The 23689-nt window shown below is 41.8% G+C and overlaps 1 protein-coding gene across 1 annotated transcript in view; it reads right to left on the bottom strand.

Moving 5' to 3' along the window:
* UNC80 (unc-80 subunit of NALCN channel complex) overlaps positions 1 to 23689 on the bottom strand; it is a 2761828-nt gene that overhangs the window by 2205185 nt on the left and 532954 nt on the right. The window contains exons 10-11 of the mRNA XM_078680564.1: positions 12380 to 12599; positions 9954 to 10094 (exon numbers count right to left, since the gene is read on the bottom strand). Coding sequence (XP_078536690.1) covers positions 9954 to 10094; positions 12380 to 12599 — 361 coding nt within the window. The remainder of the gene's footprint in view (positions 1 to 9953; positions 10095 to 12379; positions 12600 to 23689) is intronic.

The following is a 23689-nucleotide window of genomic DNA, read 5'->3' as shown; positions in this document are numbered from 1 at the left end:
GAAAGAGTTGGATTTGGAAAGAGGTGACATTTACCATTCCCACTCCAACAGCACCAGAGTAGGGAACATGTGGACTTGCAAAGAAGTTGATTTTACTATTCCTTCCACACTCTAAGCACGAGTAGGGAAAGTACTTTAATTAATAAATATTTATATGTTTACATAATTACTATTCCCAAAAAATTTATCAATTCATAATTAATTGTTATTTAATTAATAAGGAATTACCTTCCCACACTAAATGCCTACAAACCTAGCGGCCTGCATCCAAAATATAACTAAAAAGTATTCCTTAGTTTACATATTTAAAATGAATTAGCAATAAAAAATTCTTAATTAAGCATTACTCAATTAACTGCCAACAACCCTAGACGACTACAAACCTAGCCACCCACAACTAAAATATAACTAAAATAAATAAGTATTTCATAAATTACATAATTAAACATCAATTAAATAACTAATTAACAATTAATTGTTAATTATTACTTAATTTACTTCCCTGTACCCCTACAAACCTAACAGCCCGCAAATAACTTATAATGAAAATTAATCAGCATTACATAATTTATTTAATAAATATCAATCATATTCTTAAATAAAATGCATCAAACAATTCATCATTAATTATTACCTAATTAACTTCCCACCCAGTACTGCTACAAAAGCAACAGCCTGTTATAAAACTATAAATTACGATTAATAAAGAAAATTTCGAAATCACTTAAATTACAAGCAACATACAAAAATAACATTTGTATAAACAATAGTATCACATAATATGTATGTATCAACTAAAACACATTAAAATAATTATAAAATGATATTTTTAACAACTATATTACTGAGAGCGATACTAAAAAATAATATTCTTTAAAATTATATTACTTCCTTCAAAAAGCAATATTCTTGTCAACAATATTTGTGCATCATGATTTTTGTGCGTCAAAATATTTAATTTCCATCATTTTAAACTCGATCTTTTGTCTAAACACGAGGTAGTCTGTTGCCCTTGGAGGCCTGGACGTTGGCGGATGGATCACCAAACTCTGCCTCAAAAAATGTGTGAGGTCTGTTGTCATTGAAGCAGATTCTGCTTGGGAAAGTGCTGCATGGGCTGTGGCAGGCCACAGGAGAATTATGCTGCCTTGCTTTTTATTAATTACTCCTACACTGTGTCCACTTTGTCTCGGGAGACACAGGTGCCATCAAAGGACATGTCCATGAGTGATTGTTGGACATCCTTTGGCAATCATGTAGAGCGTATTCAGGTATGCAGTCAAAGCACCATGTTAGTACCAACTGCCCGAACCAATTAGTTGTGTCCAGGCCCGATCGATGAACTCATTTCTCTGCATCCTAGCCATCTTAAATGAGCTGTTGAAGGTTAACCCGAAGATTATCCGGTAGACTGCTGGCAAGATGTCGAACACCATGTTCCTTATTGCATACAAATAATGCCCCAGGAGAGAGTTTACAGACCTTAGAGCAAGTCCAGCAGATGAGACTATGCACTAGTCTGGTCCATAAAAACAGAAGTACTTTGAGCCAGAACATTCACACACACACACTCTGGAAGGTTAGGTACAATATAGAATATATTTCCACATATTACATTTACGCACAGCACGGCAAAGAACATAAACTGCTGAGCGTCCGACGGCATAAATGCCACAGGAATTACAGTTGGTAGCACCGTCTGTGCTGGCAACCTTCAGCACATATGGCATTAAGAGGCTTGCCCTTTTTAGACGGGCAGTTTGACACCATGTCAGCCCTGTCATCTCAACCATATCTTTTTCTTTTTTTCTGCACAAGACTGTCATGCATAGATTAGCATGGTGGTATGGGCAGAAAAATGTATGTCCCTCGTGATCTGAAAAAAAACATCGCAGGAGTTTAATCACGGTGGAGACAAAGCAGTCTTCGTTGTGATTAAACCTATGGTCCGCCTGCAACTAAATTGGGCATGCGGACCTTTATCTTGGCCGTATGTATACTCTGTCATTGTGACGGAGTATACATACCGCAAAGATATAAATTAGGCCCTACGCTGGGTAAGCAGAGAGGTAAAACGTCTTGTCCCAGTCTATAGTGCTTTAGAAATGCTGGTATTTTCACAAGCTTTTATCCACCATCCCTGAAAAAACATTTGCCAGTGTCAAAATTCATCAGAATCAAAAGAATCACCTCAGAGCCCAAAAATTGTTCAGAATCAATCCAAGATGCATTTCATCAATATCAAAAGCGAGGCTATCCCATTGAAATATTGGAAAAAGCAAGGAACTGGGTTCAACATATATATCCGAAGGATTTATTATCACGCACAGCTAAACATCCCCAAAATAGAGAAGTCTGTTTATTAAAATTTCTATTGAGGCTTCAACCATCAAACTGAGTATTCTACGCAGATGGGACATAATAGAACAAGAACCAGCTTTCCAGAATATTTTTGTGGATGAACCAATGTTTGCAGACTCTTATTAAAAAAAACTTTAAGGAACTGTTGGAAGGAGGTACAGCACCTGAAAACACAAACAACGTAACAGGCATAAAGAAATGTTTTAATTGCACTCACTGTGGCAATGTGATTTTAGGCAACACATTGACTCACCCTCACAAGGGCAAGAAGATAAGACGAGGGCACTAATCCGATTGCAAAACAGAAATGGTTATTTATGCTATAAAATGCCTGTGCCGACTAGTTTACGTGGGTAGAACATCACATAAAATTAAGATTCGCATCACAGAACTTAAAAGTAAGATTAGAACTGAGAATAGGAACTTATGTCTAGCAGTGCACTGGTTGGAGAAGAAACACACTATACCACAATTGTGGTTCACAGCACTTGAAAAGATAATCTCTACACCGCACAGAGATAGCCGCAAACAGCACAGAAAGAAATAATTTGGATAAGATGCTTAAACACAATCATGCCACATGGCTTAAATGACAAAATTGAAATGTCATGTTTTCTGTAAAAGATCTGTTATTATTGAAAGGATAGTAACTGTTATGATGCTATACGGAGGCTTCAGATCTTAATGACTCATAACAACATGATGGTCATAATGTTTTGAAAGTTTCATTTTTACCTTGTAACATTGTCTCAATGCCCATTTGGTTTGGATAGGTCAATATAGAGAAGTACTTAATCTGCAGTGGATGTAGGAGATAAGCAGCATTGTAATCATAATACCATCTGTAGAATAAGCTCACACCGTATTAAGATGGATTTCTCACTATCATGATTGTCTCCTCATTTTTTTTATTTGCTCTCTCCTATATATAAGTATTGGATCAGGTTTCAAGGGTGGTTTGTACTACTGGTGTTCAAAGTCATTCTCAGATTCACATCGTGATTCAATGGAGATCGGGCAGTAGATATCACGCAAATATGGTTCATCTTTTAGAATTCAAATTTTTATTCACTTAATATGCACATCACCAACTATGATATTCAAATTGGGAGCTGTACGCACACTTGGTTTGGGGGTCAGTCAGGTCTGGCTTTCTGCAATAGCATGAATGGGGTCTTTTTTCTATCTTTATTGAATTGCGTCGCTATTGACGCATTACGGTACGTTTAAGCAAGCTAGAGATGGTGTACACTTTTTGCACACGGGAGGCACTGGCGTTCAAACGGAGTTGCTCCAGGGTTGAAGTAAGTCACATACATTAAGTAATGATAGAGGTTTTGTGACACTGTATCTTTATATTAGTGGATATATCGGAGGGATTGTTCTTTGCTTTATCTAGGAGATTTCATCCTAGCATGGCACTACTCACAGAAACGAATTAAGGACGTTTGTAAGGCAACTGATTTTTGAGTAAGTAATTTGGAGTAGAAGGGATATCATATTTGTAGAGCATTTAACTCACTGGAATGTGCGTTGATTTACAGATTGCTTACATTACGGAATCAGCGGTGTCGCGTTATGGCCGGGTAGGATTTGTTTCACTTCTAAGGGGCATTTTAACATTTACACGAGTATGCAGTGAGGTCACACAGTGGTAGTTGTTTTGTTTTGGTGGTTTTGTCATGTGTGCAACAGGGATACTGTTGGCAATTAGGGTGGATATATTGAACAAACTTGTAATATTAGTGCAAGCACTTCTCTCCAGTAACATCTGGTAGTATCAGACAAGAACACAAGGGTGAGAACATATGGTTGCATGTGTTGGCCCTTTTAGCAACAGCATGTACAAACACAGCAAATTGACGGGTCATGGGCAGGCCTTTTCTGTTTCTTTGCTTTTTGTTTTACTGTTTCATCATCATTGAATACAATAGTTATTTGTTATTTTTAGAATTCACCTGATGAAGGGATTCCCTGAAATGCATTGGGAGGACGGCATTAGACATAAAACAATGAGTGTAGAACTGTTTTGCAATGAGATGGGAATATTCTGATATGAACATTGTATTATAACATCATAATGTTAATGTTTGATTGATGCAATATGAGCCATAAGTAATGGCAATTATAGTTTATGTTTACTAAGAAAGAGCAATACAAGTTTGAAACAACACTTTGAAACTTGATAAATGTTGATTACATAATTATATGAACCTTAGGTTTTGGGTTGTGCACCTTGCCGGGGTGGACAAGTTCTGTAGGCCCCCTGTCATAGATTTTTGCAGAGGCACCATGTAGAGTCAGTGTTTGGCCTTGTGTACTAGTAAGAAGCACATCACCACCAAACCCAGAAATAAAAGACCTGTCAAACTGTGGGTCTGTCTTCTGAAGAAAACACCTGCTCCTAAGTAATGGATGACTTATAGTAATGAGAGGGAAGACATTTCCACTTAGATGGTAAGGGCAGATCCTGTCTAAAGAAAATTGTAATTCTCAGGACTTGAAGTAGTTTGGAGTTCACAATCATCAAGGTAAAAACAGGAGATGCACTTCTGATTATGCTGAACAGCTACCACTGCAGTTCATTTCGAAAATTACTGAAGGGCTGATTTTGAGACAGAACTGTATTCTGTATAGAGACTGTTGAGCTGGTTGAACCTTGTGCAGAATATGCATCCTATTGTTCTGTTGGAGAAGAGAAAATATCAGAAGAAGGGCCAGCATCCTGAACTTTTCCGTTTGACAAATTTGTTTGCTTTCTGTAAGATCAGAATGCAATAATATCCAGGATTCAGGCCCTTTATTCTCACAAAAACTACAGACCCATCTCTCTGCTCCCCTTCCCAGCCAAAGTCATTGAGAAGGCCATCAACGCCCAACTTTCTGAGTTAGTGCTCCTTGCAGCCACAGACAACATTTGCACCCTCCTCGACCGAGGCAAAACTGCAACCCTCATTCTTCTGGACAACTTGGCTGCCTTTGACACTGTCTCCCATCACACTCTCTGCACAAGACTCCATGACACCGGAATCCTTGACAAAGCCCTAGAATGGATCCGCTTCTTCCTCTCCGGCCAAATACAGAGAGTCAGACTTCCACTGTTCCACTCAGAACCCACAGAGATCAGCTGCAGAGTGCCCCAGGGATCCTCCCTGATCCTCACCTTCGTGAACATCTACATGGCCTCGCTTGCAGCCATCATCAAAAGCCATGGACTCAACATCTTCTACGCCTACGACACCCAACTGATTCTCTCCCTCACAGAGGAACCCACAGCTGCCAAGAGCAACTTCCACGACGGGATGAATGCAGCCTCACATGGATGAAGTTGCCTCAAGCTCAATCTCAAACAAGGCCAAAGTCTTCATCCTGGGCTCCAACACCTCCGCGTGGAACTATTCGTGGTGGACCACAGGGATCTGAACCCCCCTCCACACCCAGGGACCGCGCACGTATCCTCAGCATCATCCTGAACTGCTTGCTCTCTATGAACCGCCAAATCAATGCTGTCTCGTCCTCCTACTTCTACACGCTCTGCCTGATTCATAAGATCTTGAAGTGAATCCCCATTGAGTCCAGAAAAATGGTCACCCATTTGCTCATCAACAGCAGACTCGACTACGACAAAGCACTCTATGCCGGCACCACCCAAAAAACTCCTAAAGAAACTGCCGAAAGTACAGAACACCTCCGCTAGACTCAACCTGAACATCTCCCACAGCAGTCACACCACCGGTCATCTAAGAGAACTCCACTGGTCCCCGGTCAAAAAAAGAATTACCTTCAAGCTCCTCATGCACGCCTACAAGGCCCTCCACATCTCCACACCTGCTTACCTCATCCATCGCCTCTCCTTCAATACTTCCACCAGACATCTCTGCTTCACCTAACTGTCCCTGGCCATCTTCATAAGGATCTGCAAGAACACGGCTGGAGGAAGATCCTTCTACAACCTCACGGCAAAGACCTGAAACTCCCTGCCTCTACAGCTCAGGCATTCACTGTCTCTACCTCAATTCAGGAAGGACCTCAAGACCTGGCTCTTCAACTGAAAAGTAGACCCGCCCCCCCCCCACTTAGCACCTTGAGACCTTAATGGGTGAGTAGCCACGCTTTTAAAGAATCCTGACTGATTGTCTATCAGGAGTAAATCCCTGTGTTCCTTTGATGTTTTGGAACAAAGTCAACAATTCTCTTTTTTTAGCAGAAAGCTTGTCTCTTGCACCATCTGGTCCAAAAAGAAATATTTCATCTAATAGACGGAATATAGGACAGGAAACCTGATTTTATATACATTCTAGACAACATCTAGCACCTATGTGTACATGTTTATCTTTCGCTTCTCCTGGAGATGATGTGCAATCTGCCCTCCCACTGGGGTGCACAGGGGTTGAGACAGCATAGCACAGTATTTGCTTGTATGTGTTGGTAGTTTGCTTGCAGCTTCTGAGAACTTTTGATTTCCTCTTCTCTTAATCAGAAATCTGGTGTTGTAGGTGGATCTCTAATGTTGGTTGTTATTCTTGTCTCTTCCCATAGAGCGAATGAACGTCCTGGAATTGTCCTAGTCTATACCCCATGAATTGGACTTTTGAGAAATACTGACTCTTCTCTAACCCCACTAATTAGACAGTGTCTCTTTCCAAATTCAGTCTGGATTTCCCAATCTGTGTAGGAGCTGATGAAAGTGAAACTAGAGAATTTTAGTATGCATACTTTTTGATGCCCCTGTGTATTCACATTGGTAAAACGCAACCAGGATAAAAGCCTCATGAGCAAGCAGTGAAATTAATCTGTAAATAAGTCCCTTGTACTTTCTATGCCTTACACATTGGATGTCGTCTGCAGTATGATGTTCCTTGGTTTTTCTGTTGGCTACTTATCTTGAGGGCTCTCATTCCTTAGTGCAGGATTTTTCTGCTACATCTTTTATGAGGGTGCTTCCTAGGTTTGTCCTAAGCTGGAGTCGAAAAAGATGGAGGAAGTATTGCCTGTGGAACCTGAGTGCCAGATGTATAAGCAGGTGGTTGTGTCACCTCTGGGGGCCTAAAGTCATATCTCGTGGGATAGGTGCTTGCCTGTCTTCTTCAAACGCCAGGGTATTCACTATAGAGAAAGTGAGATGGGCCTAATCCTTCCCCAAAATGTGTGGCTGGGTATCTTGGAATGTTATCTTGATTTTAAGACAACCAAAAGAGGAACTTTGGTAATCACCGAAATCCTCAACTTAAAGTGGGATTTCAACGTCAAGGCTGAGTCTTAAACATTCCAGGCATTGACTCTCTAGAGTAGTTCAGGGTCAAGCAGCTCGACATGAACCTCAAGAGAATGAAACTGTGAGGCTTGGAAACAGAAGTCCACTCAAGTAGGTATGAAACCTCTAGGTGCCTGCCACACGGATGTGCAAAAACGTCCATTATTCAATGGAAGCTTGTGCTGTGGGTGGTTTTGGCCCGCCGCACAGGCTCCCATTGATAAATAGAAGCTTGCGACCGCACCATGTGTGGTCGCATCCTAATTAGGTGTTCAGAACCGCTGACCTATGGTCGAACGGTTCCTTCACTGAAACAGTTTAGGGCGGATGCAAGTCCACCCGACATCGTAATGAGGGCCTAACTGTCTCATTACCTGGAGAAAAGGCCTGAAGGTTATGGTTATGATAATATTTTAAATCAAGTATACACATAAGACCCATACATACTGTCAGATTAACATTTGGGCTGGGTATCAAAAAGGAGGAATAACTAATATACACTCATTATAACTCATGCACAGATACCAACTTTAAAACAACACTTGAATAATTAAATTGTGCAGTTACACCGATTTTATTCAAAATATGTTCATAGCTGTATGGGAGGAGTATACCAATGTAAGTGGAGTGTGTAGGAAGTGAAAGGGAACTACCAGGAGTGTGAGATGGAATAAATGCCCTGGGCGTTCAGCCAGAAGAGGTGAAAGACATATTAGAAGGCTAGGAATGAAAGGAGGAAAATTAGCATGAGCCCGAGGTAGGGAGAGCTGTAAAGGGGCTAACAAATGTGTTGAGATTAGGAAAAGTAGGGGCATACTTATGAGAGCCTTGCATCAGATTTGCACCATGCAGAGACGTACTTGCGTGATGTAAGGCTCTGAGTCAGAAGATGAAGCCAAGCAAAGCCACTTTGCGTGGCTTTGGGTGACCTCATAAATCTTGAGTAAGGCAATGCAGCGCTAATCGCTGCGTCGCCATACTCTCCGCACAGGAGGCATTCCATTTGCACACACCTTCCATGGTTTTTTACACATTCCCACATACACAAGGACTTATAAACGTAGGAATGACTCAAAATCTTATGCCTACTGAGATGAGGCATAACGAGGAGAAATATCTCTATTTCTGCTTGTTTTTTCCCCTATTTGTGCTGCATTCTGAAGATAGAGGAAAACGCCTCTCAGGATTGTGTTATATGCAGGAAGGTGCCCCTTCCTGCACAAAAACAATCCTCCTGACTACACAGGCACCCTTGCACCATAGTGCAAGCTTGCCTACATTGGCGCTAGTCTGCCAAAGCGGCACCAGCGAAGATGGAAAGGACAGGAATGCACGATTTGGATAAGTACCGTGCATTCCCGCCCTTTCACTTTGGCGTGGGGCAGTGCAGCAAGGTGACTTGCTGTGCTGCCCTACGCTAAATCCCCATAAATGAGGGCCCTAGTGCTTGTAAAAGGGAGATTAATAGAGAGCCCTTGTGAAAATGGCAGGAAGCTTGCATATGTGGACATGAGCTGGTTTGATTGGGATTGAATATAAGTGTGGCGGAAGAAGTACAGTAACTCATAACAGGAGCAACTGGCTAAGTAGTGCATCACTGGAGAAGAAAGGACAGCAAGTGGATTGCATTAGAGGACAGGGAGGATAAAGTGATGTTGGGTCAGCAGGCAAAAACGAGAGAGAAGAACACTGAAATAGAGGTTAATGCTGAGAAGAAAAAAGACGTTGTCTACCAAGATACAGGATTAAAGGTCAGAATAACAGTAAAAATGTCCAGAGTAAAGGAAAAAATTTGAGAAAAATCATACAAGACTGAAGGATATGTCGCATCCTGGAGTAGAAGTCCAAGATTCAATGAAAACATCCCACGAGGCCCCAAACAGGAAGACGAGCAATTGATCAGTACAACCCCAGGCATACACATGATAACACTGCACAGTCTGTGACAGATATAATTGGAACACACACTACAAGACAATATTATAAGAAATCAGAGATAGCTGTAAATGGAAACAAGCACAAAGTGGTCATCGAACTGCAGAAAGCATCAAAATGCAGGCAATGGGGAGGAATGTATCAGAGTATTGCTCTCCACATGAAAAAAAGCAGCAAAATACCCTCTAATTAAAAGTGCATTGCTTTCAGGGTGACCACATGCAATATGCACATCCATCTGTAATTTAATGTAGCAGACAGCTAGAAATGCTATAGCAGGATCTGTTTGAAATATTGGTTCTTGATTATTAAAACTGTGCATTCACTCTACTAATAAATATTAATAATAATAATAATAATAATAATAATAACGGTCAATGTATTTTGACAATGCTAAGCATACCTTCCTTCACAGTGTTCTCTCCGTGGCTGTTGGAGTGGTCCGGTATGTCGCTGAGCAAGGTGTGATGGGAGTGGGAGTGCCTGGCACTCAGGCTTTCCATCTCCGTGGCTGTATCAGAGCTTCCTCGACGGGTAAACTTCCCTAAGGAAAATGGAAGCAGGGATTGCATTGAACATGGCTGCTTGTGGTCGTGGAATTCCACCTTCTCATACCAATGGAATGTATTATTCTCTGTAACTTGTGATTGCATCGCCTCAGCATATGCACAGAGTCTTTCTGACACCTGATGTACAACAACCTTTCCCTTGATTGCATTTTTCCAAACCATGAGTTTATTACATTTATTTTCACCTATATTCAAATAAATATTTAAAGAATCAGCCAAAGAAGCACAAATCATTTAGGGACAGGTCACAGCACTAAAGGAAGACAGAATGTTCTGTTGCCATCGTAGCATTTAAGCTGGATTTTACGACTCGTATGCCATCATAATAGCCACCTTCGTATCTTTTGATTCCCAGAAAGTTATCTTGCCAATACCCACATTTCTACATTTTAATTAGCCCCAACTAGCAAATCATACTTCTTTTTCCACCGACCTAAGATCACATTACAGCCAGTGCTACTACTGTTCACTTTCTAGGTCTTTCTTGATACTAATCCTTTCCAATGTCCCCATGTACCTACAGACAGGTTAGGTTATGTTATGATTTAATTTACATTCCACTTCACTCGTCTTTACGTGCGGAGAATTTCCCTGCTCTTTCGTTTTTTTATCTATGTTTGAGTATAAGTGAAATGTCAATCATTAAGGACAGATAATCTATGCTGAATATTGATTTCCATGTCATGCATATCAGGCTTCCACATGTAATCAGTGCGACTGTCAACATGAGGAACGGGAATATGGTGCAAGATAGCATGTTGCTTCAAAATGAATCACAAAACAGTTTTTTCATATTTATGACGTAGACTATATGTTAATTTTGGTGCCTTACAACTTCCTTCGAATTCATTAATCTCTCTAACCAAACATCTGAAGCTTAGATAGTTCATAGTAGTAAGATAAGGGCAGAGATGGATAGCTCTGTGTAATGTAAGGATATTTTGTAATGCAACAAAAAATAATACAAATGTAATTTAAAAACATTAACATCAACCCAATTACAAGTTATCATTTTTAAACTTGATGTATAAAATGAGCTATGGAAATAGATAGGAGATAGTTATAGGAACGCTTTGGTGCACTACAAGTCTTCACATGTGAACATGTAGCCATTCATCTTTTCACTACACTTAAATAAGGTCACATAATTCAGAGGATATTCATCAGCTATTGAATTCTACCTGAAAATAACTTTAGTGGATTTTATGCAGCTTGGGGAATTAGTTCTAAACTTGTGATCCAGGGACCCTTGGGGGTCTACAATGTCTACTCAAGGAGTTCACGACTGTTTAGAAAATTAATACAGTGTAAATTCATAAAGAAGCAAAAATGAAAACCGAAAATGTTAAACTGTTCTGTAAATGTGAAAGAATTTGAAATTGAAAGCTAAAAATGAAGTTGTGTCCTCATATTAATTCATTTGAGCAGTGCAAGCACATCAAACAGAATATAGAATGGATGATGGGTGGCCTTATTGATTTTAGAAAAACTCCAATCTTCCCTATAAAATTAAATGCGGATTTGTTTTATGTGTTTGTGAATTAAATAAAACGTGTAATCATTTGTTTGATGAATGCTTGTTTTCTATTTTTGTGCACTGCTTTTGGTTCAAATAATTGAAGTTGCTTAGGCTGAGGTCCCTGCTTCCATTAATAACTCAGGGGAAATCAGTGGGGGGTCCTTGGGTTTCAATAATGATTAAGTGGGGGTCCACAGAAGTCTAAAGGTTAAAAAACACTGGCCTAGATTGTTCTGAAGAGCTCTTAAGTGAGATACATATCGCCTATTTTGTCTGCATATTTAATGTAAACAAAGTTGGCTTTTAATAACAGTTAACCAAGAGAAGATAAGGTTATGCAGAACCCACTAGCATGCTTTTTAAAAAGTGCGTTAAGCTCAAATGGCTTTAATCCTTGCTCTTTTTCCGAGCCCTCACCAACATACTAAGTAGCTTTTGGAAGCAAGTGCTTCACTCACTCTATCACAACATGAATTCTGTGATGTAAGATATAAATGAAATTCCAGAGAAAAAGCCACACAAGGTCCTGGCCACTCTAAAAGCTTGAGGAGATAACACTTACCGCAAAAACGAAAAATTAAAATAACCACTAACAGAAACGTACCACATGAAAACACGCAAAAAAACAAATAAGGAATACAGAAAAGAAATTCGATTTGAACCTCCTGTGGATTTTGCATTTGAAAGCATCTTCAATAATCACACTACCACGTGCCACTCCCATTCTTAAATATCCATCACCTAATATTGCAGTCTGCCATCCTCCTCTCTCAATGGCGCGCTTGTCCTCTCCAATCCCAGAAAAGCTTCCAAAGGAGAAGGTGCTGCGTGTTGGGGAGACATCCAAGTGATCTTCATGCACAAGGAAAGGAACTACTCCCATCCGGCGTTGCCGCTTTTTGCCACCATGGTGGTAAGGTATGGATCCCTTACGCTCACGCTCCTCTTTCCGACTCTTGAACTGAATGACGAGTGAATAAAAGCAGAAAGAGAACACATTAGGATTTATTTGAATGCTAAAATGCTGAGAAATGGATGAAGAACGAGGGTGCAGAGATTAATACTGATAAGAAAAAAAGAAGTTGCCTACCAAGTAACAGGATTCAAGGACAGATTAAAACAGTAAACATGTCCTGAATGACGAAATATAAAGGGAAACACCAGAGGAAAGGTATACAAGACCGAAGAAGATATTGCAATCTAGAGATAAAGTTCAAAATTCAAGGGAAAAATCCCATGAGGCTCCAAAACAGAAAGATGAGAAATTGCTCACCAATTAATCATTCCAAACCCAGGCATGCACATGATAACACTGAACAGTCCAAGGCAGATATAAATTAGAACACACACCACAAAAGAATGTTAAAGAAGTCAGAGATAGCTGTAAAAGGAAACAAGCACAGACAAAGCAAATAGGTTTGACATTTTATAGTGTGTTCATACTTGCAAAAAAACAAAACATCCACCATTTACCTATATATGCAGACAGAGCAACACAGATACAGACAACCATTCACACAGAAGCCAAGGCACCTAAAGATACCCATGCAAAGAACTACGGGGCATATTATCATGAGCTTTATCTCCGCTTTAGCGACACTTTTCACCACTAAAGCGGAGATAATGCCATCGCCCTATTAACAAGGCAGTGCAAACATGCATTAGCGCATGTTTGCTGCCTTTTTACTAACACCTCGCTTTGCCTAGCTAATGAGATGCAAAGTAGGCATATCTTCAGGAAACAACAGGAAAGTGATCGCTGACCGCACATCGTTGTACTTACAAGCCGGCCTTGAAAAAGCTTAGCGATGTAAAAATCTGCGCTAAGCGCGGATATCGCCTAATACTAACGTCTGCTAAATTCTCGACTTAGCCATGTACATAATGGGAGGTGGATTGTAAGGTTACATCCACTTCTCCCTATTAACAACATTTTCCTAAGCGCTGTTCTAACATCGCTGATTTTCATGCGATGTTTTTGACAATCGGCATATATCGTCGGATTTCACATCGCCTGTTAGCAAATCATTGCAAATACGCCGCTAACATGGCGATGTGATCCGGCAATATACGGTGATATTTATCGCTCGTTTTTGATAATATGCCCCTACAAGGAGTTATCCACACAGTGCACCCCCCCAGATATACAGTTATCCATGTGCACACACAAACAGATGTTATGAAATTCTAGGCGCTTGTTTAGCGACATTTGCCACTCTAATGTGCCTCAGTGCTCTAGAGGAAACCTGAAAAGATGTGAACGGGGGAAATGAGAAGGAAGCCTTGTAAATGGATTTATGGTCCACAAAAAAGACTGATAGGGAAAAGCTGGCCTTACATAACTGGTCAGCAAGGAGGAGGCAGGAGAGGAAGAAGGGCTCAAGAAGGGGAGAGGGAGCAGCAGATTGGAAGTGGGAACAATCAAGAGGAGGGAGCAAAACATTATGTGGAACGGGGTCCTGGTGCTGTGTGAGTATACATTGTAGAATGATATAGAGATGCCAGGATAAGTCGGGGAGAGCCTGCAACCCATATACACATGCCAAAACACGGAAGCTGACACAAACAACAAACAGCTCTAATCAACATAGATACATGAGACAATGCACGATCGGAGTGCAACAAAATGGCTGCGGATGCTCAGCTCTCCTGCTGAGTAGAATTTTCAGCATGATTCAGACTCCCTGGCAGTGATGGACCAGTCGTGGTGGTGCCGGAATATCAGGGGAGTAGTGTGGTGAGTTTTTATACCTTTCCAATTAGGTCTTGTGAAGATATCTCCCTGGTTCTGCTAGTCTCCGATCGTCACCGTCGCGATTTCCATTTTGTATGCTTCCACAGAGCCACTCACGGAACTTTAGAGTGTGTTTCTCCCTTTTCCTCTCATGCGGAGAATTTGCCTAAAACTAGTCCTCTCGCTGACTGGTGGCAGCCTTAAATTACCACATAGCCCATTCCTTATGTTCACCACAATTCTTTCCCCAATGGCCGTCTCCTGATAGAGTTGAGGAGATTGTCTCTCTACCCACTCAGTCATCTTTAAAAAACAAAAATAAAGGTCTCTCAGTTTCTGCAAAAAATATACAAATCCTTAGCTTTCTAGTGGGTGTAGCCAGCTGGGATAACAGGCACCCTTCACCTTATCTTCCTACCTGAAATCTGTTTTTGACATCTAGTTCCCTTTCTTCGTAACAGAATATTTTCACTAAACAATAATGTTTACTGCTGAATATTTAGCATTTCTTAATAACACTGGATTGTCAGAGCTTTTATGACAGTGGATCATTCATTTCCTTCAACATAAAAAATCTTTTACTTCACCCTCATTTGATCACATCTCATAAAAGACCAAAAGGGAAATGTTAATAAAAGGGCAAAAAAGGATTCCCACTTCTCCAACTGAATCCCCACTACCTTTAACATTGGAAAATATCATGTATGAAACTAAAAATATAAAATGGTTCATGGATTAGACTACTACCATTGTCATAGAATAGATGAGAAATGTTCTAGTCCGAAGTCCAGAGTTTCCAAAATGGAGCAGAGAATAACTGATGCTCCAGATATAGCACCCAAGCTAGTTTTAGTGTCAAAAGAAGTCATTCAACTAAACAAAATACAGAAAATTTGGAAAATCGTAAAAGGTCAAATTATTTACAAATATATGGAATTCCTGAAGGCTCAGATATGATTTAGTTTCTTCAGATTTAGTTTCTTCTCAATATTCCTAAGATTGTTGGTCTAAAAGATGGTATATCTCTCAATATACAACGAGCTCATCATGTCGGGCCTCAATCTTGGGAAAATCTACTTCAGCCTGGCATAGAAGGATCATTGCTTACTTTCTGCAATACACAGATCTTTTGAATGTTCTTTCTGCAGCCATACAACGGCAACAAATTATATGGTCCAGTCATAAGATTTCTTTCACACAAAACGTTGCAAGGGCAACGGCAAGTAGATGAAAGGAATTTCTCAATCTCTGACTGGCTTTATGATCCATGAACATTCTCTTTGATCTTATAGATCCATGCCCTAAGTTTACTTTCATAGACAAAACCTCTACCTTTGACAATTCAGAAGATCTGAAGAAGTTTATTTTCTTACACAAGGGAGAAGTGATGGAACTTGGAAAGACTTGACTCCTGGTGTTTTGTTCTTGTCGTAGCCACACTTTCTTCTATAATGTAGTTGACATATGTGCTCTCTCATATTGACATTCAACGTTTCAAAACCTGTTCTTTGCAGATACTGTCTATGTTCAAGATTTTTAGATTGAAGTGTTTGTGTTCCTCAACCTTCAAGTCTCCCCACCTCTACACCATTCAAGGTTTTGTTCATCTATTCCTTTTTGGTAAGTGATTCTTTTCTCTCTTCTTTACTATGTTTTATGTGTGCTTACTGTGTTGGGCTTCTTTTCTTCTCCCAGGGACATCATTAAAATATTAATTTCTTATTCTTTTATTTTCTCGGGGCTGAGGGTGGGTGGGCTTCTTACTTTTTCGCTCCACTTTCACCAGGTTCCATTATCCTACAGTCTCATGATTTATTTGGTTATGGCCTTTTGGCTTTTACCAATCTTCTCTTCAATTAACATGGAGAGTTTCATTGTCTCACCTCCTATCTTGTTTCGATTTTTCGCATGTAGTTCCCTTGTTTTTTCATTCTACTGATTTCTCTTCAGTCATTTTCTGAACTGTCTTCCCTTAGCCTTATTTCTGTATTAGTTAAATTGTTTAGGCACTGCCCAACTTACTATACCTCATAATATAAATATCACAAGTTATTGTACCCCTGATGTAAACTATTTTTCCTTTTATGTTTATGTCTTACTGATAATCTCCGTATAGTTTCATAAAGTGTTAAAGGTATCCGTAATCCTATCAAAACACAAAAGAGTTCTCACACATTTGTCTAGACTAAAATGCCTGATTGCTCTCTTGCAGGAACTCATTTCTTAGAAAAAGATATGAATTTGTTGAAGAAACAATGGGTGGGTCAATTTATTTTTTCATCTGCTAAAAACAACAGGAATGGGGTTATTATTTTGTTTAATACATTCCTTAAGATACGTATTGATATTGTAATTAAGGATGACGAAGGCAGATGGCTTCTCTTGAATCTCAAAATTAATCAAATATTGCGTTCCCTATGTAATATGTATGGTCCTACTAGGGTGGATTTTTAGTTCTGGAATCATTTTCACATTAACAAAGGTCATGCTCTGAAGTCAACTTTGTTGTTGGTTGATGAAGGTGACTAACAAATTGATGGAGCCATTAATAGATAGATGTTCTCAGTCAAAATACATACAAAACAAAATATAACAATCTTGTTAAAAATCTTTTATTTCAAGGTGTTTAGTTGATGTTTGGAGGACTTTTAGTCTTGATGTTACAGAATTTACATTCTATTTTCCTATCCATCAGACCAAATCTAGCATAGATTACTTTTTTGTAACTCAGAATATTCTAAAATCCTTAGTAAAAGCAGAAATTGGTTCTATACTAATTTCTGATAATGCCTGAGGTCATTACTGACATAAATGTATTGTTGGAAGCTACACATCCTAATAGATAGAGATTTAATAATGCCTTCTTAAAAGATCATACATTTGTGATGAAATTAAAGAGATTTGCCAGTTAGGTATTTCTTTTCAGAACAATCAAAAGTAAATACAGAGGGGTGTGGCTACGCGGTGTAGCAAGATGGCTGCTAGCTAGGGTTACTCTGTTACACCCTCCCTGAACGCGCCAATCTGACACACAAATCCGTTCCTCCGAGGCAAGAATCGGCAATCGGAGGTGCAGCTGAGTGGGCAGGCGGCAAGATTCGGCCACGGACCCTGGGCGCCCAAGTCGGCGATCCTGTAAACAATGCTGTGTGGCCGAGATTACAACCACTTATAAGAGAGGCTCTAGCTGATGACCCCCTGCAGCTGACGGACCCCGGAGGAGCAGCGACGGCACCATTGCAGTAGGGGGGGCGGTGACAACAAAGAAGTGCAGACTACCGCGGTGAAGAAGCCACTCATTACAACAGGACCCTGGGGGGCTGTATTGACCAGTGGCCTGTGGAAGCTTCTCTCCCCGCATCCCACTGGATACACTGAGGGGTATTCCCCCCCTTCCTCCCACCCACCCCCCTACCCTGCGGACTTGCTGGGTGTGCGAGCTCCCACTGGACTTGAAGTCCTTGTGCGCAGCAGTGCGTCCTATGAGAGCGGCCACCGCTAAGAAGCCTACGATCCTGAATCGCCCCGGGGCGCTGCTGCCTCTTTCTGAGGGCCCGATTAGCTCTAGAGGGAACATATTCCTGCGACCTGGACCCGCGTATGGGAAGTGTGGTGCCAAGATTTGGCCACCACGGAAGGGGGTATTGAGCCTTGGAGCAGAACTGACTCAGCTTTAATCACACGTACCGCTGCACCCCTCCCCTGCAGCCAGTGGAGAGCCGGTGCTGATGGCAATTCAATGACTTCAACCACCCTCACCCCCCGACGAAGTGGAGAACTACCCGTGCCAAGAACCACTGTCGCCAACTGTGCGGCCTCAGTCCTGCAACTAAACTGGTCTTGTCATGTCGACTACAAAGGGCCCTAAGGTCATCCAAAACAACGAACTGGACCGCTACACCTGCCCAAAAGCAGATCTACCCGACCAGGGGCGGCTTAGAGACGGGCCGCTGGGGTGGGGGGCGGAAAGTGAGGCCCCAGACCTGACATTAAAGGACATCATGGAAGCCATTACCAGGGTGCGAACATCCATGGAACAACGGATGGACACCCTTTCCTCCGAGGTGATGCTCATCAGGGCCGACCTTGGCACTAACAGAGAAAAGGTCAAACCGCAAATCACCACAGCGAGCCTGGTGGGAGACACCACGCAGCTACAAAACGTGATCCAGGAACTACAAACATACTGGAAATTTGCAGAAAGCAAGCTTGACGACTATGAAGGGTGCACGAGGCGCAACAATGTGCGTATTTTATGGTTCCCAGAAAAATCGGAGGGGCTGGCTACGGCTCTCTTTGTGGAAAATCTAATCACTGCCCACCTACAACCAAAAGGCCTGTCAAACCTCTTTGTGATCGAAAGGGCCCACAGGGTGCTAGGAGGCCGCCTAAAGCCTGGGGCCCCTCCTCGTCCGATACTGGGCAGACATTTGAACTACACGGACAGAGACACAATTTATTTATTTTGAAAGTTTTATAGAGGGCGAACAAGACCCTTGCGAATTTCAGAGTGCTTTACAAACATAGAGGTTACTTATACAACAAAGAGGTTACTTAAACAACAAATAAAGCAGATAGATCAGGTAAACATAACATCTTGTGCAACGTAAAGCAAAAAGGTGCAAGACAGTGAAGACCCATTGAGTAAAGGCAATGGCAACTAAAATGCCTAGGTAGTCTAGTTGACCCTTGTCCTAAGAGGAATAGTGGTGAAGGTACGAGTGTTCTCAGAATTTCCTTAGTCTATGTTCATGTGAATTTTGCCATGAGAATCAATTTTACTTCCTTTTTGAAAGATGCAGTGGAGGAATTTAGATCTGGTTTCTGGAGGTAGTGCATTCCAAATCCTAGGCGCCATCCCTTAGAAGGATGGTTTATTTGTTTTTTTCTTTTTGGATCTTTTTGACTTCAGTAGAAGGTTTTCTGCACTTCTTGTGGATCTTGTACCACCAGAGATTGTCAGTTTCTGTGTGAGGTATCTGGGTGTATCGTCATGTATGGCCTTATGCGTCATGCACACAGTTTTCAGGTGAATTCTGGCTCCAAATTGTAGCCAGTTGAAGGAGTTTAAGTCTGGGAAGATATGGGACCTTGCTTTCGATCCAGTGATGCGTCTCGCTACAGCATTAAAGGAAGATCTTAAGGGTGCTGTTGTTGCTTTAGGGAGGCCACAGAGAGCGACACTTCCATAATCCACCCGAAGGATAACTAGAGCTTGAACTGCCATCTTGAAGTCATTGGCGGGCTGGAAGGGTTTCAGCTTCCTCAGTGTATTTATCTGGAAGTTTGCTCCCTTAGTTGCGTTGCTAATATGTTTCTGCATATTAAGATTACAGTTGAGGGTTATACCTAAGGATTTCGCTGAGTCCACAATGGTTGGTTGAACGTTGAATGCGTAAGATGTTTGAACCAATCATACATGATGGGGACTTTGGCAGGTGAGGCTATAAGGAGGAATTCAGTTTTTAGAGTGTTCAATTTGAGATGGCTCTCTGCCAGCAATGTCTTGGTGTTCCCAAGCGTTGTTTTAAGCAATTTAATGTCTTCAGGGGTGTGAATCTTAAGATATAGTTGGGTATCGTCTGCGTACATGTGATATTGCACGTTAGATGCATGCAACAGTTCGGTGAGTGGTTCCATGAATAAATTAAACAATGTCGGGGATAGCGAGGATCCTTGCGGGAGTCCTAACGTTACTGGAACGGGTTTGGACAGGGTGTTGTTGACCTTGAATTTTTGCATCCGGTTTTGAAGAAAAGAGGTAAACCAGTTAAGCACTGACCCTGCTAGACCCAATATGTGATTCAGCAGATCTATCCAGTTCTCGTGTTTGACCGTATCAAAGGCTGAGGAGAGGTCTAGTAGGATGAGTAGGCATGTACCGTTTTGATCAAGTATTTGTAGCGCATCATCAATTATGTGTGTCATAGCTGATTCCGTGCTATGGCCTGCTCGGAAGCCTGATTGGTGTTTGTTAAGAAGGTCGAAGTGATCAATGTGTTTTGGCAATTGGTGGTGTACACATTTTTCCAACAGTTTGGCCAGGGTAGGAATATTGGAAATAGGGCGATAGTTGTTTAGGTCTGTAGGGTCAGCTGTGGGTTTCTTTAGGATGGGTGAAACCTGTCCCACTTTAAGGGTGTCCGGGATGCAACCTTGTTGAAGTGAACTATTAATGATTTTGGTCCAGAGAGGCAGAAGCAATGGGGTTAAGTCTTTAACAGCATTTGCGGGGCGATCATCGGTTAGGTGATTGGCAGGCTTTAGGGTACTGAGAATCTTGCCTATAGCTTCTTCAGTGTAAGTGTCAAAGGAAGACCATGCAGCCTCGTTTTTTAGGTTGAACTTTGCAGGGGTATGTTGTGACGAAGTTGGGAGTAGAGGGAATGTTTTGATGTGGGGACTCTAGTGTAAGCTTAGGTCATTGAGGAGATCTTATCAGTCTTTAGATTAAAGAAGTTAGAGAGTTCTTCACAAGTGGGTTGTGGGTGAGCTATGTTTTCTAGTCGTTGAGGTTCATCCTTAGATTGGGTTTTGATTAACTTAAACAGTTTTTTGGGACGGTTTCTTGCTTGGTCTAGTTGGTGTCTGAAGAAGTCAGCTTTTGTGCGCTTGATATTTCTATAGTATGCATTTCTCTTTTTTCTGAGAATTTTGAGGTGCTTAGCAGATGGGACTCCAATTGCATTCTGCAGTTCTCAGAGAACGTCTATCTTCGTTAAGTAGACCATTGTAGGGTTTAGAGTATTTCAAGGAAACTCTCTTTAATTGAAGGGGAGCAACCTCATTAATTATCGAGGTCATAGAGTTGAGGTAGTGATTGGTGAGATCATGAAAGTTGAAGGATCTGGCAGGGGGAAGAAGTAGATTGTAACTGGAAGAAGGTAATGTGTTAGGGTTGAGTTTTTTCAAGTCTCTTTTCCATACCTTTGCTTTTGTGGATTGAGCCGAATTAAGTTTCACTGATTCATTGATAAAGAAGGTGATGATATGATGGTCTGACCAATCACAGGGTTGGATCGACTTAAGCTGAATGGAGTCACCTTTGGAGATTATTAAATCCAAGACTGAACCTTTATTGTGTGTAGGGCTGTTGCAAATGTGTGTGAGGTCTAGAGCGCCAAGGAAGTTTTTGAGACTATTGACCACTGAGTCGCTGTGGCCGTTCCAATGGAGATTGAAGTTGCCAAGCAATATTTGGGTGTTTTGTCGTCCGGCTTTTGTTGTGACCATGTCCATGAGGTGTTCGAGGAAGATGAGGTTGTCAACTGGTGGATGATAGATAATGTGTAAAGAGCATAATGGCTTGCCATTGCTGCTGATGTCGAGGCATATGTATTCTAAAGATGGGAATAGTGGGGATATGGCTCTGTTTACGGAAATGTTGCTACGGTGTATACATGCTTTTCCTCCCCCTGTCTTGCCACACCTGTACAATCTGATGATGTCGTAATTTGGAGGTACTAGAATGTCGATGAGTAGCGAGGAGGATTTTGTTAGTCAGGTTTCGGTTAGTATTATCAGGTCCAAGTCATGTGCGATAATAGGTGAGCTATGTCCGCTGCGTGTCTAGAGGCTGATCAACAATTCAAGAGTGTGCATTTAAGACGGGTGGGTGGCTGCGCATTGGCCTGGTTAGGTGTGTGGTCTGGTGCAGGAGTGAGTAGAATAGGAGGTGGTGTTGCGTATGTGGATGGGAGAGTAGTTGATGTAGATGTCTGAATTTTTGGTGTGGCTGGCAGGTGAGTGGGTGTGGGCGGTGTGATTGGGAGTGGTGTGTGCTCTGAGGGTGGGTTAGTGGGGGGTTGAGTGTTTTCGAAATGGTTGTGGTGGGGTGTCTTATTATTTGCCACCAATTGACCTGTGGGGGGTTGGCTGGCATGGGGGGAGTCTGTGATAGGGGTGATATTATGGAGCAGGGATGAGGAAGGGGGAGAGAAGATTGGGCAGGGGGTGATGTTAGGTGGGGCTATGATCGGACCCGGAAGGGGTTCAGCTTCTATTGTAGGTGTGTGAGTTGTCTCAGTACTGGAATGGGGGGAGAACGTGTCAGGAGTGTCATTGTGAAGCAAGGCTGAGGTAGGGGAGAGATGGTTATAGAGGAGGAGATGCTAGAGGAGGGGGGAGCTGTGATCGTACCCAGAGGGGGTACAAATTCAGTTGGGGTGCATATGTTGTCTCAGTCGTGCTAGGTGGAGGTAGTGTGTGAGGGTTAGGTGAAGTGAGGTGAGGTGTGTTGGTGGGAGGGGTAGTCATGGTGGAGGAGGTGTATGGATCCGATATCCGTAGTGGCCGGGGAAGAGGGTGACAGAGGGGGTCGGAGAAGTGACATGTTGTGTATTGGAGGTAAAAGTGGATTGTATAGTAGTATGAGGATTAGACACTTGTTCTTTAATAATGGGGAAGATGTTATCCAGTAGATTTAAACTACGGTCAGTGGATTGAATGAGTATTGTTCCGTTATTGTAGATGGTGATGGTTGCTGTTGTTTGGAAGAGCTGGGATGGTGCAATAGAAATCACAAGACCATTGAACGGGCTTCCTAGTGGAAGATATTGAGAATAAGGCTAGGAATGCTTTCCTCCATTGGGCTCTACGTTTGATGTGGAAAAAGATATCAGTGGTTGTGATCCCGTTGTGTAATGAGAAATAGGGATCAGCGAAGGGAGTTTCAGTGTGTGATTTAATAAAATTATGCTTAAACGTTTGGCAGATTTCTTTTGAGAGCTTGGGGGGATAAATGATATTGTAAGTATGAGTGCCTGTGAGTTCCATGTTATGTGCTGAAGAGTAGGTGAGGTGAGTAGGGTGCAAGAGTGTGTGAAGAGGGCGTAAGGGTGTATATGGGTGTATGGGGCTCAGGAGGGATCCGTGGGTTCCGGTGCAAGGAGTTAGGGAGGAAGGGGGGGTGGGTAGGCGAGGGTGAAATAAAAAAAACTGCTATGACTAATATATTATAGGCAGAGGTACGTATGTGTGCATGGATGCATGGGAGTCCAGAAGGATCCGTGGAGTCCTGTGCTAAGAGTATGGGACGGAAGGTGGGTAGAGGAGGGTGAAATTAAGAACTGTGGCTGTGACTAATTTATTGTGGGCGGAGGTATGAGAAGGAGGGTGGTTATGGGAATGTGAAATTAACAACTGTGGCTGTGTTTAATTTATTAAGGGCTGAGTAGAGTGTTTTCGAAATGGTGGTGGTGGGGTGTCTTAATATGTGCCACCAATTGACCTGTGGGGGGGTTGGCTGGGGGGAGTCCGTATTAGGGGTGATATTGTGGAGCAGGGATGTGGAAGGGGGAGAGAAGAGTGGGGAGGGG

Source organism: Lissotriton helveticus, chromosome 3_1 (assembly GCF_964261635.1).
Source record: "Lissotriton helveticus chromosome 3_1, aLisHel1.1, whole genome shotgun sequence".
NCBI lineage: Eukaryota > Metazoa > Chordata > Amphibia > Caudata > Salamandridae > Lissotriton > Lissotriton helveticus.
The sequence above is the reverse complement of the archived record's forward strand: the minus strand, read 5'-3'. Positions and strand labels throughout refer to the sequence as shown.